The following is a 16,976-nucleotide window of genomic DNA, read 5'->3' as shown; positions in this document are numbered from 1 at the left end:
TTCATCTTGCAAGTTGTGTTTATCTCTGATCCTGTAGGCTCTCTTAGTTAAAGTTTGCAGGGCCGGATTCTTTTGCGTAGGATGGTGGTGGGAGGATGCATGCAGGTACCTGTCGGAATTGCCGGCCGGAGTGGCCGAGCGGTTAAAGGCGCTACAGTCTGGAACCGCACGACCGCTACGGTCGCAGGTTCGAATCCTGCCTCGGGCGTGGATGTGTGTGATGTCCTTAGGTTAGTTAGTTTTAAGTAGTTCTAAGTTCTAGGGCACTTACGACCACGGCAGTTGAGTCCCATAGTGCTCAGAGCCATTTGAACCATTTTTTGAACCTGTCGGAATTTTACCGATAAGAATGCGGCCTCAAACCCAGAAGAATTTTATTGACTGTGACAACGGCCGCGGAAGCCTACGTTTACAAATATGTCAAGATGTTTTGATTTAAATGTTTTTGAGGCTGCCAGATAAGTTGAAATGTGGGTTCCCTTCTTTTACATCCCTAACTCCGCATAGGATATATTCACCTTTTTTGTGTACTATTTGAACATTTTCCATTCTGGTTAGCCGAATGTATAAACATGGAAGGTATCTTGCTTTTTTAGTTGAATAGTTCGTTTCTGTTCCAGTTTTGTGAGCCATTTGGCTTCTTCGTGCCACTCTTCGTCTTACACAGACTACGTTTTTTTAAACAAAGAATAACAGCTAACACATTCCGTGATAACTGACAGTCAAAGCAATATCAAGTTGTATGCGAATTTTTTTTTTCCTCCAGTTGTCCGGAAATTACGAGCGGTGACACCAAGGCGCAACTCGGCAGGGCCGTTTCCTCCCGGCGCCCTAGGCGCGCGGACCTGCGTGGCCGATACGTAAATCCGGCTCCCCTAAGAGGCCATTAGATGCGGAGCACAAAATACGTCTGGAAAAGCGCGGGGCACGAAATTGGCCGCGTCCTACTGCGAACGAACCATCCCGCCATTGGCACTGACAAGGAGGTCACACGAGACTCAGATTTTTGTAATTTTTTTATTTATGTTTCAAATGGCTCTAAGCAATATAGGACTTAACATCTGAGGTCATCAGTCCCCTAGACTTAGAACTACTTAAACCTAACTAACCTAAGGACATCACACACATCCATGCCAGAGGCAGGATTCGAACCTGCGACCGTAGCAGCCGCGTGGTTGCGGACTGAAGCGCCTGGGACCGCTCGACCACAGCGGCCGGCTTGTATTTATGGTACGTGGAATTGACAACTTAAATATCACATTCTCAAAGCAATCCGATTAAACTCTCAAAAATTGTCGAGTAAATTGACTTTGAACTTCGCCGACCACATTTAATAAGATTAAGTACGCTCTTTTTCTTTTGAACAAGCAGTGTGGCGTTGGGGTAGTGAGCTCGCCTGACACGTGGAGAATACAGTTCAGTTGCTGATGGAATCAAATTTTTAAACAAACCTCTATTTTCGATAAACATTTCAACGAAGTGCAAAACCTTTGATAACCAGATCGATAATCAAGAATGGTAATTAGATATAATAAGAAGAAGATTACGCAAAAAATTCAGTTGATGTATTAATTAGCACATATCTGATGAATTTTATATTTAAATGACGTAGATATTCGAAATGAACGGAAAAAAAACGAAAGCAATAATGACCAAAACGAGAGTCGATCCAGCGATTATCAATCTCGAGCGCTACCGATTTCTTCCGATCTCTATGAATTCTACGCTTGAAGAAAGTGCTCGTAGAAAAACGAAGTCACGCTTCCATGTGGCATCCGACCACTCTCACACAGCTCCAAACTCTTATGTCGAAAAATCTGCCTTATTTTAGTGTATTAAACAGGGTCGGAAAACTTTCAAATTTGCATGGAACTGCTTTGTGAGAGTGCTATTTGAGTTCTGAACTTCACGTGTCATAAATATTAAAAAATTACAAAAAAACCGATAGCCGTGTCGTGTCCATGTACGTCATTAACGTAAATCACCTGAAACCTAAAACCTCATCTTGAGACGAGTGTTTCAAACCTGCTCGTTACAAATTCCAGTCCACTGTGTTTAGAACTAAACAACTTCGCTTGGTGTAAAACTTAAACCAGGGGAGCCAAATGGTGATTTGTGTCCATATTCCTCGGATAAATTTCTAGTGTAACAGCTGCACTTCATCATTCGGTACCTGTGGGTACGACGCTACCTTTCTTTCTTGTTGCCACCCTCATTGGATACTACTATTATCTTGCAATACTTCATACCCTGCAACAAACGCTCATGAACAGTGACTGACACACACACACACACACACACACACACACACACACACACACACACACAGTCTGTTGCAGAATCGTATTGGCACAAGGTCAAACATTAAGTTTCTGGAGAAACAAATCAGTATCCTTCCACAAAAAGCCATTTTTGTCATACAATAGTATATCGATACACGAAATCTTGGAAACAATAGATGCAAGGAAACAGCCAGATTCCGTCTCCCTAGTTTTCCGAAACGCGTTCCACACTGTGGCACATCTCGGCTGCTAACTATAATGTTGTCATACGGAGTATTTTCTTATATATGTGATCGAACAACTTAAATTGGAAGGAACACACAGAAAATGTTGTGCGGAAGGCTAACCAAAGACTACGTTTTATTGGCAGGACACTTAGAAAATGTAACAGACCGACTAAGGAGACAGCCTACTCTACGATTTTCCGTCCTTTTTTAGAATACAGTTGCGCGGTGTGTGATCCTTACCAGATAGGACTGACGGAGTACATCGAAAAAGTTCAAAGAAAAGCAGCACACTTTGTATTATCGCGAAATATGGGAGAGAGTGTCACAGAAATGATACAGGATTTGGGCTGTACAACATTAAAAGATGGGCGTTTCTTGTTGCGACAGAATCTTCTCACTAAGTTCCAATCACCAACTTTCTCCTCCGAATGAGAAAACATTTTGTTGACACCGACCTACGTAGGAAGAAACGATCACCACGATAAAATAAGGGAAATCAGAGCTCGAACAGAAAGATGTAGGTGTTCATTCTTTCAGCGCGCTATAGGGGAGTGGAATAATAGAGAATTGTGAAGGTGGGTCGATGAATCCTCTGCCAGGCACTTAAATGTGATTTGCAGAGTATCCATGTGGATGTAGATTTAGAGAAGATTAGAAGCTCTTTAACGCTTCCGCCGGACGGAGTGACCGAGCGGTTCTAGGCGCTACAGTCTGGAACCGCACGACCCCTACGGTCGCAGGTTCGAATGCTGCCTCGGGCATGGATGTGTGTGATGTCCTTAGGTTAGTTAGGTTTAACTAGTTCTAAGTTCTAGGGGACTGATGACCACAGCAGTTAAGTCCCATAGTGCTCAGAGCCATTTGAGCCATTTACGCTTCCGTGGGGCGTACCCGATGTTAGTCTCATTCCTTCTGAACCTTCACCGTTCAGTATAAGCACTTGGTTCTCCTAGACTAATTTCCGTCGAGCCGATCACAAATTCAAATGGCTCTACGCACCTAACTAACCTAAGGACATCACATACATCCATGCCCGAGGCAGCAATTCGGGAGGATGACGGTTCAATCCCGTCTCCGGCCATCCTGATTTAGGTTTTCCGTGATTTCCCTAAATCGCTTCAGGCAAATGCCGGGATGGTTCCTTTGAAAGGGCACGGCCGATTTCCTTCCCCATCCTTCCCTAACCCGAGCTTGCGCTCCGTCTCTAATGACCTCGTTGTATACATCTACATCTACATCCATACTCCGCAAGCCACCTGACGGTGTGTGGCGGAGGGTACCTTGATTACCTCTATCGGTTCTCCCTTCTATTCCAGTCTCGTATTGTTCGTGGAAAGAAGGATTGTCGGTATGCCTCTGTGTGGGCTCTAATCTCTCTGATTTTATCCTCATGGTCTCTTCGCGAGATATACGTAGGAGGGAGCAATATACTGCTCGACTCTTCGGTGAAGGTATGTTCTCGAAACTTTGACAAAAGCCCGTACCGAGCTACTGAGCGTATCTCCTGCAGAGTCTTCCACTGGAGTGTATCTATCATCTCCGTAACGCTTTCGCGATTACTAAATGATCCTGTAACGAAGCGCGCTGCTCTCCGTTGGATCTTCTCTATATCTTCTATCAACCCTATCTGGTACGGATCCCACACTGCTGAGCAGTATTCAAGCAGTGGGCGAACAAGCGTACTGTAACCTACTTCCTTTGTTTTCGGATTGCATTTCCTTAGGATTCTTCCAATGAATCTCAGTCTGACATCTGCTTTACCGACGATCAACATTATATGATCATTCCATTTTAAATCACTCCTAATGCGTACTCCCAGATAATTTATGGTATTAACTGCTTCCAGTTGCTGACCTGCTATTTTGTAGCTAAATGATAAAGAATCTATCTTTCTGTGTATTCGCAGCACATTACACTTGTCTACATTGAGATTGTCGACGGGACGTTAAACACTAATCTCCTCCTCCTCCTCCGAGGCAGCATTCGAACCTGCGACCGTAGCAGTCGCGCGGTTCCATACTGTAGCGCCTAGAACCGCTCGGTCACTCCGGCCGGCGGAAGCGTAAAAGAGCTTCTAATCTTCTCTAAATCTACATCCACATGGATACTCTGCAAATCACATTTAAGTGCCTGGCAGAGGGTTCATCGACCCACCTTCACAATTCTCATTATTCCAATCCCATATTGCGCGCGGAAATAATGAACACCTACATCTTTCTGTTCGAGCTCTCATTTCCCTTATTTTATCGTGGTGATCGTTTCTTCCTACGTAGGTCGGTGTCAACAAAATGTTTTCGCATTCGGAGGAGAAAGTTGGTGATTGGAACTTAGTGAGAAGATTCTGTCGCAACGAGAAACGCCCATCTTTTAATGTTGTCCAGCCCAAATCCTGTATCATTTCTGTGACACTCTCTCCCATATTTCGCGATAATACAAAGCGTGTTGCCTTTCTTTGAACTTTTTCGATGTACTCTGTCAGTCCTATCTGGTAAGGATCCGACACCGCGCAGCAGTATTGTAAAAAAGGACGGACAATCGTAGTGTAGGCAGTCTCCTTAGTAGGTCTGTTACATTTTCTAAGTGTCCTGCCAATAAAACGCAGTCTTTGGTTAGCCTTCCCCACAACATTTTCTGTGTGTTACTTCCAATTTAAGTTGTTCGTAATGGCAATACCTAGATATTTAATTGACTTTACGGCTTTTAGATTAGACTGATTTATCGTGTGACCGAAGTTTAACGAGTACCTTTTAGCACTCATCTGGATGACCTCACACGTTTCGTTATCAGCGAGAACTGGCATTTTCGCACCATTCACGTATATTTTCTTAATCGTTTTGCAATTTGTTTTGATCTTCTGATGACTTTATTAGTCGATAAACGAGTGCAAACAACCGAAGACGGCTGCTCAGATTGTCTCCCAAATCGTTTATATAGATAAGGAACAGCAAAGAGCCTTAACACTATCTTGGGGAACGCCGGAAATCACTTCTGTTTTACTCGATGACTTTCCGTCAATTACTACGAACTGTGACCTCTCTGACAGGAAACAACAAATGCAGTCTCAGTATAAACAAACGATTTATCATAAAAGAATCAGCAGCACTGCGATATTGTTCGCTGACGATGTTGTTGTCTACTGAAAAGTATGGACGTTGGACGACGGTAACGAATTGCATGAAAACTTTGACAACATTTATGCTTGGGGTAACGAATGGGAACTTGCTTTATATGAGGAAGTTGGATAATAGTTTAGTTCCTCCGTCTCAGTTGAGCTGATATAAAATTCAGCTGTAGTGGTTACCGTTTTCGGGCTGACACGCCCATCCTCAAACCACACACCTTACTGTTAACCGTAATTATTCACACAGTATAGTGCCAAAAGGCAACAACAGCTTCTGTACAGCAAAGTGTACAGTGGGCAACAAGTACCCTCAATGATCTTTGCCTCTGTGTCCATTGCAGCTGACTGACATAACCAAGCTCAGTTTGTTTCAACGGACACATAGGCAAAGTTCGATGGGGGTAATTACTGCCCACTGTATACCTCGCTGTACAGAAGCTGCTGATGTCTTTTGGCACCATATTGTGTGAATAATTACGGCTAATAGCAAGGTGTGTGGTTTGAGAATGGGCGTGTCAGTTTAGATGTTGATAAATGTAAGGTAGTGCATATAGCCAAAAGATAGAACCCGATATTAAGAGATTGGAGGTGAACCTTTTTCGGGCGTCACATCGGACAGGTATTTAGAAGTAACATTAGGAGGAGATAGGAAAGGGAGCGATCACGTGGATTTACTGTTAAGCAACGGAAAACAGACAACTTGGATTTTTGGAAGGATTCTGGGACAATGCAGTGCGTTTGTCTGTAGGAGACGGTAGTACGACCTCATGCTCATAAATTAAGGATAATGCTGACACATGGTGAAACAACGCCCTGGTGGGCGGTTTGCGGGTTTGAATCACCACGGGGTATGACCATGCGGTGCATCTGACCTGCGGTCGTCGCACGGTGACGCTGGCAGCAGTCCACATACATAGAGGTGTGTTGGTGCATGTCAGAGTACCATACAGCGAGTAAGTGTGCAGACGTTTTCAGACGTGCTGGTTGGTTGGTTGTTTGGGGAAGGAGACCAGACAGCGTGGTCATCGGTCTCATCGGATTAGGGAAGGATGGGGAAGGAAGTCGGCCGTGCCCTTTCAGAAGAACCATCCCGGCATTTGCCTGGAGTGATTTACGGAAATCACGGAAAACCCAAATCAGGATGGCCGCACGCCGGATTGAACCGTCGTCCTCCCGAATGCGAGTCCAGTGTCTAACCACTGCACCACCTCGCTCGGTTTCAGACGTGCTAATGGTGACTGTGTTGAAAACTGCTCAAAGAACACATACTGATGACGATACGAGGGGTAGGATACCAAGGCGATTGTAGGCTGCTCAAACACAGCACGTCGTAGCACGGGCCCTCTGTGTGCCACAAAGTGTGATCTCAAGATTATGGCAACGATTGTAGCAGACAGGAAACGTGTCAAGGCGCTACAGTACGGTACGTCCACAGTGTACAACACCACAAGAAGACCGATATCATAACATCAGTGCCCGCAGACTGCCACGGAGTACTGCAGGTAGCCTTGCTCGGGACCTTACTGCAGCCACTGGAACAGTTGTCTCCAGACACACAGTCTACAGACGACTGAACAGACATGGTTTATTCGCACGGAGACCTGAAAGGTGCGTTCCACTGAACCCTGGTCACAAGAGAGCCCTTAAAGCCTGGTGTCAAGAACACAGTACAATAGTACATGGTCATTGGAACAGTCGTCCCAGGTTATGTTCACGGACGACTCCAGGTATAGTCTGAACAGTGATTCTCGCCGGGTTTTCATCTGTCGTGAATCAAGAACCAGATGCCAACCCCTTAATGTCCTGGAAAGGGACCTGTATGGAGGTCGTGGTTTGGTGGTGTGAGGTGGGATTATGATTGGTGCACATACACCCCTGTATGTCTTTGACAGAGGAACTGCAACAGGTCAGGTGCATCGGGACGTCATTTCGCACCAGTATGTACGCCTTTTCAGGAGTGCAGTGGGTCCCAGCTTCCTCCTAATGGATGATAACGCACAGCCCTAACGAGCTGCCTTGAAACAGAAGGTATCAGGCGAATGGAATGGCCTCCCTGTTCTGCGGACCTAAACCCCATCCAGCACGTCTGGAATGCTCTCGGTCGACGTATCGCTGCACGTCTTCAAACCACTACGACATTTAAGGAGCTCTGACAGGAACTGGTGCAAGGATGGGAGGCTATATCCCAGCAGCTGCTCGACCAACCCGTTGTGCGGCCTGGCATGGTGATCATATCCCATACTGATGTCGTGGTACTTGCGCAGGAAACAGTGGCGTTTTGTAGCACATATGTTTCGGGACGGTTTTCTCAATTTATCACCAATATCGTGGACTTGCAGATCTGTGTCGTGTTTGTTGCCAATGTGCCAATGCTGTTAGCGCCAGTTTTAGTAGTAGTAGTAGTAGCAGCAGCTTCATTCATCCGTAGATCTCTTTTTACAAGACTATAGAACATGTCAAAGAATTTACAAATTTAGATCAATTTAAAATAAACTAATTCGTATACACATATGTTTACAGACTTCTAGTTAGAGACAATCATCAGATTTACTCCTGGTATACAATACTTTTTCTACAAATAACTTATTAAATAATGCAATGCCACATTGTTCACTCATATCTCACTATCTGTTCACACACTATACACACATTGTTTCATAACACTTCACTCTCTCTACACACACACACACACACACACACACACAGGTGATCTCTGGGCCATTTTCTGTACTGCAATTTCCCATTTGTTGCTATCCAGAAAAACTGAGTCAGCATCCCTCCATAACGAATGAGATGTTGAGCTCAGAAAGAGGAAGAAGTGTAGTGCCACGCTGTGTGGCACACATTCTGCAATTATCCTTAATTTATGAGTATGAGTGTAGATTACTGTGTTCCTGGGATTGGACTACTCATCGGATACCCACAACAAAAGCCATGGTACAAATTCAGAGACTCACAGCTAGTCCGGCACTGTCCATACGAAAGTGTAGCAAACACGTTGGGGAAACAAAATGGTAATTCTTGAAAGGAAGAGGGCGTCATTCTCTCAAAATGTTATTGGAAAAATTCAGAGAACCTCTACTCAAGGAAAGACTGGACGACTATTAGGCTGCCACCGTTGCAGTCTCGCCTAGGATTACGAGAACGAGATGAGACAGAAGTAAAGAGACAGGTCCTCACTCAATAAGCGAACAGAATGGCACCGAAGATGGCTGATAGTGGTAGGAAATAGCTCGTCGTAGCCGCGCGGTACTCACTTGGAGAGGGAGACGCCGCCCGGCTTGTTGATGAGCTCCTCGTGGTGCAGCACGGACTCGTTCCAGGGCACGTCGAGGAACTTGAGCACGCGCGCCATCCACTGGCGAGGGTGCAGCACCAGCTGCTCGTACGGCACCATGAGGCAGCGCGACGGCCCCACCTCTCGGCACTGGCCGTGCATCACGTGAACCGCCGAGTTCCACTTGCCCAGGCACTGCCGGTAGCTCGTCAGGTCGAAGCCCGTTATCGTCACCTGCGGCAAGCGTTACCGTCGCTGTCTCACTCAACAAAACCATCGTCGAAGCCAATTTCCCACTAATAACAATAGGCAACAAAGCGCAGCTGTTAACAACAACAACCTCTTCACCCGACGTACAGGGTGGGGCAAATAAAAGTGGCCTGGACGAGTGGGTACGATTGGACGTGAATTTATGGCAGCATTAATGGAGGAGAAAAAGACGTACGGTTACTTCCAACAGGATAGAGCAACTGTCCATACAGCTGGCCGAACCCTGGAGCACATTTATCCAATTATTATTATTATTATTATTATTATTATTATTATCGTATGCATCAATTACAGTAATACACATTTAGCAAAACAAAGAATTTATATAAAAATGAGCATGTGAAATTATACAGGGTGTTACAAAAAGGTACGGCCAAACTTTCAGGAAACATTCCTCACACACAAAGAAAGAAAATATGTTATGTGGACATGTGTCCGGAAACGCTTACTTTCCACGTTAGAGCTCATTTTATTACTTCTCTTCAAATCACATTAATCATGGAATGGAAGCACACAGCAACAGAACGTACCAGCGTGACTTCAAATACTTTGTTACAGGAAATGTTCAAAATGTCTTCCGTTAGCGAGGATACATGCATCCACCCTCCGTCCCACGGAATCCCTGATGCGCTGATGCAGCCCTGGAGAGTGGCGTATTGTATCACAGCCGTCCACAATACGAGCACGAAGAGTCTCTACATTTGGTACCGGGGTTGCGTAGACAAGAGCTTTCAAATGCCCCCATAAATGAAAGTTAAGAGGGTTGAGGTAAGGAGAGCGTGGAGGCCATGGCATTGGTCCACCTCTACCAATCCATCGGTCACCGAATCTGTTGTTGAGAAGCGTACGAACACTTCGACTGAAATGTGCAGGAGCTCCATCGTGCATGAACCACATGTTGTGTCGTACTTGTAAAGGCACATGTTCTAGCAGCACAGGTAGAGTATCCCGTATGAAATCGTGATAACGTGCTCCATTGAGCGTAGATGGAAGAACATGGGGCCCAATCAAGACATCACCAACAATGCCTGCCCAAACGTTCACAGAAAATCTGTGTTGATGACGTGATTGCACAATTGCGTGCGGATTCTCGTCAGCCCACACATGTTGATTGTGAAAATTTACAATTTGATCACGTTGGAATGAAGCCTCATCCGTAAAGAGAACATTTGCAATGAAATGAGGATTGACACATTGTTGGATGAACCATTCGCAGAAGTGTACCCGTGGAGGCCAATCAGCTGCTGATAGTGCCTGCACACGCTGTACATGGTACGGAAACAACTGGTTCTCCCGTAGCACTCTCCATACAGCGACGTGATCAACGTTACCTTGTACAGCAGCAATTTCTCTGACTCTGACATTAGGGTTATCGTCAACTGCACGAAGAATTGCCTCGTCCATTACAGGTGTCCTCGTCGTTCTAGGTCTTCCCCAGTCGCGAGTCATAGGCTGGAATGTTCCGTGCTCCCTAAGACGCCGATCAATTGCTTCGAACGTCTTCCTGTCGGGACACCTTCGTTCTGGAATTCTGTCTCGATACAAACGTACCGCGCCACGGCTATTGCCCCGTGCTAATCCATACATCAAATGGGCATCTGCCAACTCCGCATTTGTAAACATTGCACTGACTGCAAAAACCACGTACGTGATGAACACTAACCTGTTGATGCTACGTACTGATGTGTTTGATGCTAGTACTATAGAGCAATGTGTCGCATGTCAACACAAGCACCGAAGTCAACATTACCTTCCCTCAATTGGGTCAACTGGCGGTGAATCGAGGAAGTACAATACATACTGACGAAACTAAAATGAGCTCTAACACCGAAATTTTTGTGTGGGGAGTCCTCAAGTGTAAGATATATCGCAACAACCCTCACAGTTTTCAAGAACTGCAGCAGAACATCTCACGAGAGTCTGCAGCAATTCCAGCAGTCAAGCTTAGATCCGCCTTCAGGAACTTGCTGACCAGGACCTAAAAGTGCCAAGAGATGAATGGTGGTCACCTTCAACATCTCCTTAACTGTTAGTACTGTATTTTCTTTCCTCCTATGTGTTTCTTTGTACTCAGGAACTCTTTTCTCCAAGCCACTTTTATTTGCCCCACATGGCATTTTCTCACCACTTCCTATGAATAAAAACATTTATAAAATAAAATGGAAACCCCACAACACACTAAGGCTTTTACTACATCGATCTTCGGAAGTATGGAAGGATGCTGAAAGTTAAGTGTAGTGATAAGATTAAAAATGAGGTTGCCCTCCTCTGAATTTACATCAGTACTCCACAAGCTATCTGACAGTGGGTGTTGGGGGATACTTCTACTACCACTAACGGTTAGATTCGAAAGGCTTTCTTTCGCATTCACAGGTCAAAAGGAGTTTGCGTTTAATTTCGCTACGAAGAATGGCCGTAGTCCGACCTACCAACAGCTATGGATATCGTTCACACAACTAGTGAGATGTGGAGAAGAATCCTGGAAACTACCCAGCGAGATACGGTGGCTTCTTCATCCAGATAATTGTCTTTAAGTTTCGCTGTAATGTACTGGAAAAAAAGGAATTGTTCCCGTTAATTGTGTACCTGACGGGAAACGAGGTTATCCCATGTGATCACGGCAAAACATTTCAAACTTAAGTGTCCCTTCAGTTTCAATTGAACAACTGAATGTTGAGATCACCTTCAATCATAGAGAAGTTGACTTTTGTCCATGTACCGTAAACAAACAAAATGTCTGAAGGTAGTAATGACTACTTCTTTAACCTATAATTAGAATAACTTTAACACCTAATCTGTAAATTAGTTTTCAAACAAAAAAATTGGAAGTTACGATGCAATATTCTTTTACCTCATAATGCAGTGGGACGTCCGTAAATGACGACAATCCCGGAGATGTGTTGTACCCGTTTAAATGAGTTTCTGATTCAGTAACATTCACGCCTAGTAGCACATATCTTCTTTGGAACTGTAACAATTTTATTCTTTTTGAAGTCTGACAGTACTTGGCCTGTTCCATACATCTTCATACTAGGCGGAATAGTTTTGTCACAGTTTGTTCTTCGGAGGGTATCAGTAATTCTAAGGGTATGTCATTTACTCCAGGGGCCTTATGTCGGCGTAGATGTTTGAGTACTCTGTCAAAACTTTTCTCGCAGTATCGTATTTCATCTTCATCAAAGGCCAGGTCCCTTCTCGTAATACCGTCTCCTAGTTTGCTCCCTTTGTGTAGGCCTTCTACACATTCCTTTCACATTTCGGCCTTTGCTTCTCTGGTTACAGTGACGAGTTCCTATATGAGCTTTTGATATTCATATAGGTGCTTCTCTTTTCTCCAAAGGTGTTTTTAATATTCCTGTATGTGGCACTTATCTTTATCTCGTCACGCGAGGTGCTAGCCAGTTTAGCCATTTTTGTTTCCCTATTTTGTGCTTTCTGCCACCTCATTTTTAGACGTCTGTATTTTCCTTTTCATACTTCCTTTGCAGTATTTTTATATTTCCTTCTTCCGTCAAGTAAATGCAATAACTCGAGTGCAATCAAAGCTTTTCTACAATCCCTGTTTTACGGCTTCCAATTTTCCACCTCTCATAACTACGAGTCCACATCCGCTTCTTAAAAAGTTTTGCAATTGAAAAATCTGGTTTAGAAATATCTGTCTTACCATTATTTAATCTATGTGCAACTTTCCGTTGTCTCCACAATTTTTAAACCTAGTGTCATTTTTATACAAATTTGTTTATCAATCACTTAGCCAAAGATGTGAGTAATTAAAAATATGATACACAGTATCATACAGCATAGGCACTGCAAACCGTATTAATACCAGTTAAACTTCATGATACACGTTGTACATTCACATACTGAACACAATCCATGTATCACAACTTCTCACGCTGAATCCGTGTCTGACTTAACTGGATATTCGCTTCTTGCAGAAACAGGGCAATACTAATACAGTCCGTCGTGGACAGCTCCCGCAACATGTCCGTCACAGACGTAGGTTTGGGAATTCCTGCTCGGATCAATGCCCTGAGAAACTAGCGGCGTTGTCTGCCATTGTATCACATGGCTGAGGTTTCCAATCTTAGTCGGCTGTACTGTGTACTCCTTTGGACTGTTGTGAGATCTGCTATGTCTGCGACCATTCTTGAAGGGTTTGTTTCTTTACATCAGAAACAAAATCTATACGTGGAAGGCAAGTGTAGTGAGGTTGGCCACCAATCACTTATTTTTACCAGGTGCTCCATCAACTCCCTTGATCCAAAATAATTGGAAACGTTAATGTTATCTTTCACACTGGTAGATTTTAACTTATTACATCGAGCACATGGCGGTTAGTGTTGGAGTCCCATTGGTACTTTTCTAGATTTTGCAGTGCATTTCTCGACTCCATGAAAATAAGGAGGGCATCGAACTGGCTGCATATCGAAGAGCTTCGTTAATTGCAAGAACTTAGTGAAGATGTTGGTATAGCCCACAATAGTGGATCCCCGCTGAAGTAAGCCTCTCTGGTTTTGGAGCCGTCACTAGATATTTTGACAGATGATGGCTACGTTTATGCAGTCAGAGGGGAGACGCCAGTAGGAGAAGTGAATGACTGATCTCACCTCTGGGCTGGTAGAAGATTTTGGGCCAATATTCAGTACTTGTATTCCTAGGTAAATGCAGGAGGAAGAGTGTCTTCCAGAGCGAGGGTTATCACGTATCATTGCTGTCTGAAGCTTTAAACTAGTAGTGGTGTCCTCCTTCGAATTCTGTCGACGGTACTCGTTCTCCTCAGTGAAGCAGTTACGATTATGAAGGAGAGGATGAACTGTTTGCGCTGCTCTCCTAACTATGAATTTCTGGGCCAAAAAAGTCCTTCGTAACCGAAGGGGTATCTCCCTTGCCTCCACCAAAAGAGCATACACAGGCGCAAAAATCATTGCGTCAAGACAGATTTGGATGGCGCGGTAGTGCTGAGTGTCAATTTTGCTTATTAGAGATGTCAAGGCATTTCCATATAACGTGCATCCATAATCCAATACAAAACGAATCATGCCTCGGTAAGTAGTGAGCAGGAATGTAACAACTCCCCAACATACGTGGGATACTGCTTGTTGATGTTAACTGATCGACCGACAGTGCCGTTACAGGCGCCATGTCACTGACTGCGTGGCCCCTCCCGCCGGAGGTTCGAGTCCTCCCTCGGGCACGTGTGTGTGTGTGTGTGTGTGTGTGTGTGTGTGTGTGTGTGTGTGTGTGTGTGTTCTCTTAGCATTAGTTAGTGACCGATGACCTCAGCATTTTGGTCCTACAGGAATTCACACACATTTGAACATTCAGATATTCCACATAGCATGCCCACGTCAGTTTGCTGTGGATGCAGAGTCCACGCCATTCGACTGAGTTCCTGGCTGAAATGGTAAAAGGCCCTAATCGTATCTCGGACGTTGTTGTCGTCCGACTCTTCCGTGTGCATCATCGGCGTACATTAGGAGCTTTACTGAAGGATCAAACATTGTACCAAGTTCTGCAGAATACACTGCATAAAACAGCAGGAGTTTAGACGTAGCCTTGCGGCAGTCCTATGTAGACCACACGTGGTCCATGAAAGTATTGTCCAGCGTCCTGACACAAATCACAAGTTGCCGTAAGAAAGAGTAAATGTTTCGGGATATGAGACATGGCACACCCACGGACTGAAGCTTCTGTATCAGAACGTTCCCGTCCACAGATCCACACGCAATGGAAACATCGATAAACAGTGCCGTCAGGTAGCCATTAGGAGCATAACTACTACGTTTTATGCCCGTAGCTAACAGCCTTAGGCTTTCTACGGCCCTTCTTCCTTCTCGAAACCCGTACTGACATACTGGCAGAAGGAGTTTGCTCTCAAACCGCCATTCCAGTCGGCCTTGCAAAATCTTTCTAACGTTTTAAGCACGCAAGAAGAAAGTATGGGATGGCATGAACTGGTCACACCAGCGTCTTTTCCAGGCAGTGGCAGCGCTAGACGAAAACTGGACGTCGGCGAGAAATCAGCATTGTCAGGCCTCTTTCATTTTCCAGTCAGAAAGAACATCTTAAATTAAATGAGCTGAATGTACATTAATAATAATTATACACAAATTTTATTAGTATACAATACAAGTATTTTTGCAACAATAAAAATTAAAATAAACAAACACAAATTAAAATAAACGAACTTTTCAGTTTTTCACCTCAGCGAATTTTTTAAAAACTACGTCATAGTTAATACCAGCTGCTATTTCCGTTTCAACTGACAGTATTCACAACGCAGACAGTGTTACTTGGTTCGTAGATCTTAATCAATTTTAACTTGGAGAAATTTCTCTTAGCCTTTTTCCAGAATCGAATTCCAGTCCGCCATTAAAATTAAATTTTTGTCTCCTTACGATATGAATAACTTCTTCTGTTTCACATAAATTATTTCAATCTCTTCATCTACGGAACTAGTAGGCATGGAAACTTGTACTATTGTGGTGGGTGTTGTCCTAGTGCCTATCTTGGTTACAATATTGTAGTAGTCCCCAGTAAACGCCTTCACCAACAGGTTACAACCTTAAACCTGTTTTTGTAGCAGTTACCCTCACTGCTACTCTTCTAATATTTCATAGAATATACGTGGACTTGAAAATACCGCGATACGAATCTTGAAAGATGATCAATTATTTTTATCAGTCACCACTTATTTCATCTCCGGTAATGTTTGTTGAAATGAAAAAGTCTAGTGCATTGTGTTTAGGAGTCCACGACAAACTGTAGGTCCCCTGTAACTGGCTGTGTAAGAAAGTTCCAAGGTCGGAGGAAGGAAAGGGCATTCTACATCGAACAGGACCGTGCCTATACATTATACAATCAGAGGAATCTGAACACTTAGATCTAATGCGAAATTGATCATTTGATCCGAGAGAGGAACTACAAGGTAAATGCAGTAGTGCATTCCTCTCTGAATAAATGTAGCTGCAAAAAATCGTCATAAAGGACTGAGAAATTTAATCGCTGCGCGAACTGTACCTGGGTAATTCGAGCAAACTCGTGAGGGGTTGGCAGGTTGCTTTATTGTACTACGACGAAAAATTTTTAATATACAGAGTGGGGCACGGCTCCTTCCTTCCCTGAGCTCCGCAGTGGAATCTCCAGTTAAGCTAATTTCGGAGGAAAAGTTTGTGGTGCTTCGATATACACCGCTCGGATATGGAAACTCGTCGCATCTGGGCTAGAGCAAAGAGACGCAGCGGTAAGCAAGTTCCATAATTTTCAGATTTTACTGCTTAATTACATATTCCGAATGGAAATAACAGAGGGCACCAACTCTAGCTCAGAAAACTCCATTAACTGAGTCGCAAACTCGCAGCGACAGGCGCTAGAGTTAGCGAACGAGACATTGCACTGGAGCAGTTTCACGGTGCCCCCTATCTTGTGCTAATCATTTAATCTCTACGCAACTATTACAACCAGTGTCCGCAATAAATTGTTTTGCATATTCTGGTCATGATGTACCTCTACTACTCTTCGTCTCTACTGTTCCGTCCAGAGCCACGCAACTGTTGCTTGTGGGAGGAGAAATGTGTGGCCGTGATCGACAGTAAGAACTCATGGCTGTTTACTCCGAAGAGAGGACCCTCCTGTCTGTGATGAATGTGGCGTGCAAATCAGTGTATACCACATTTTAAATAGGTGCATTTTATTTTGCGAGAAGCGGGCAGAAGCAAATTTAGGTGGGGATCTGTCCTGTATTTTATCTCGTGATGTGACGAATGCAGTCAAGCTTTCAAAATTTCGTGATAAGT

General features: G+C 44.2%; 1 protein-coding gene across 4 annotated transcripts in view; it reads right to left on the bottom strand.

Moving 5' to 3' along the window:
• LOC124551307 (protein-tyrosine sulfotransferase-like) overlaps nt 1-16,976 on the bottom strand; it is a 911,580-nt gene that overhangs the window by 22,105 nt on the left and 872,499 nt on the right. For all 4 annotated transcript variants that reach the window (XM_047126327.1, XM_047126332.1, XM_047126319.1 and 1 more), the window contains one exon: nt 8,888-9,141. In XM_047126327.1, coding sequence (XP_046982283.1) covers nt 8,888-9,141 — 254 coding nt within the window. The remainder of the gene's footprint in view (nt 1-8,887; nt 9,142-16,976) is intronic.

Source organism: Schistocerca americana, chromosome 1 (genome assembly GCF_021461395.2).
Source record: "Schistocerca americana isolate TAMUIC-IGC-003095 chromosome 1, iqSchAmer2.1, whole genome shotgun sequence".
Classification (NCBI taxonomy): domain Eukaryota; kingdom Metazoa; phylum Arthropoda; class Insecta; order Orthoptera; family Acrididae; genus Schistocerca; species Schistocerca americana.
This window is presented reverse-complemented; position numbering and strand designations above follow the sequence as displayed.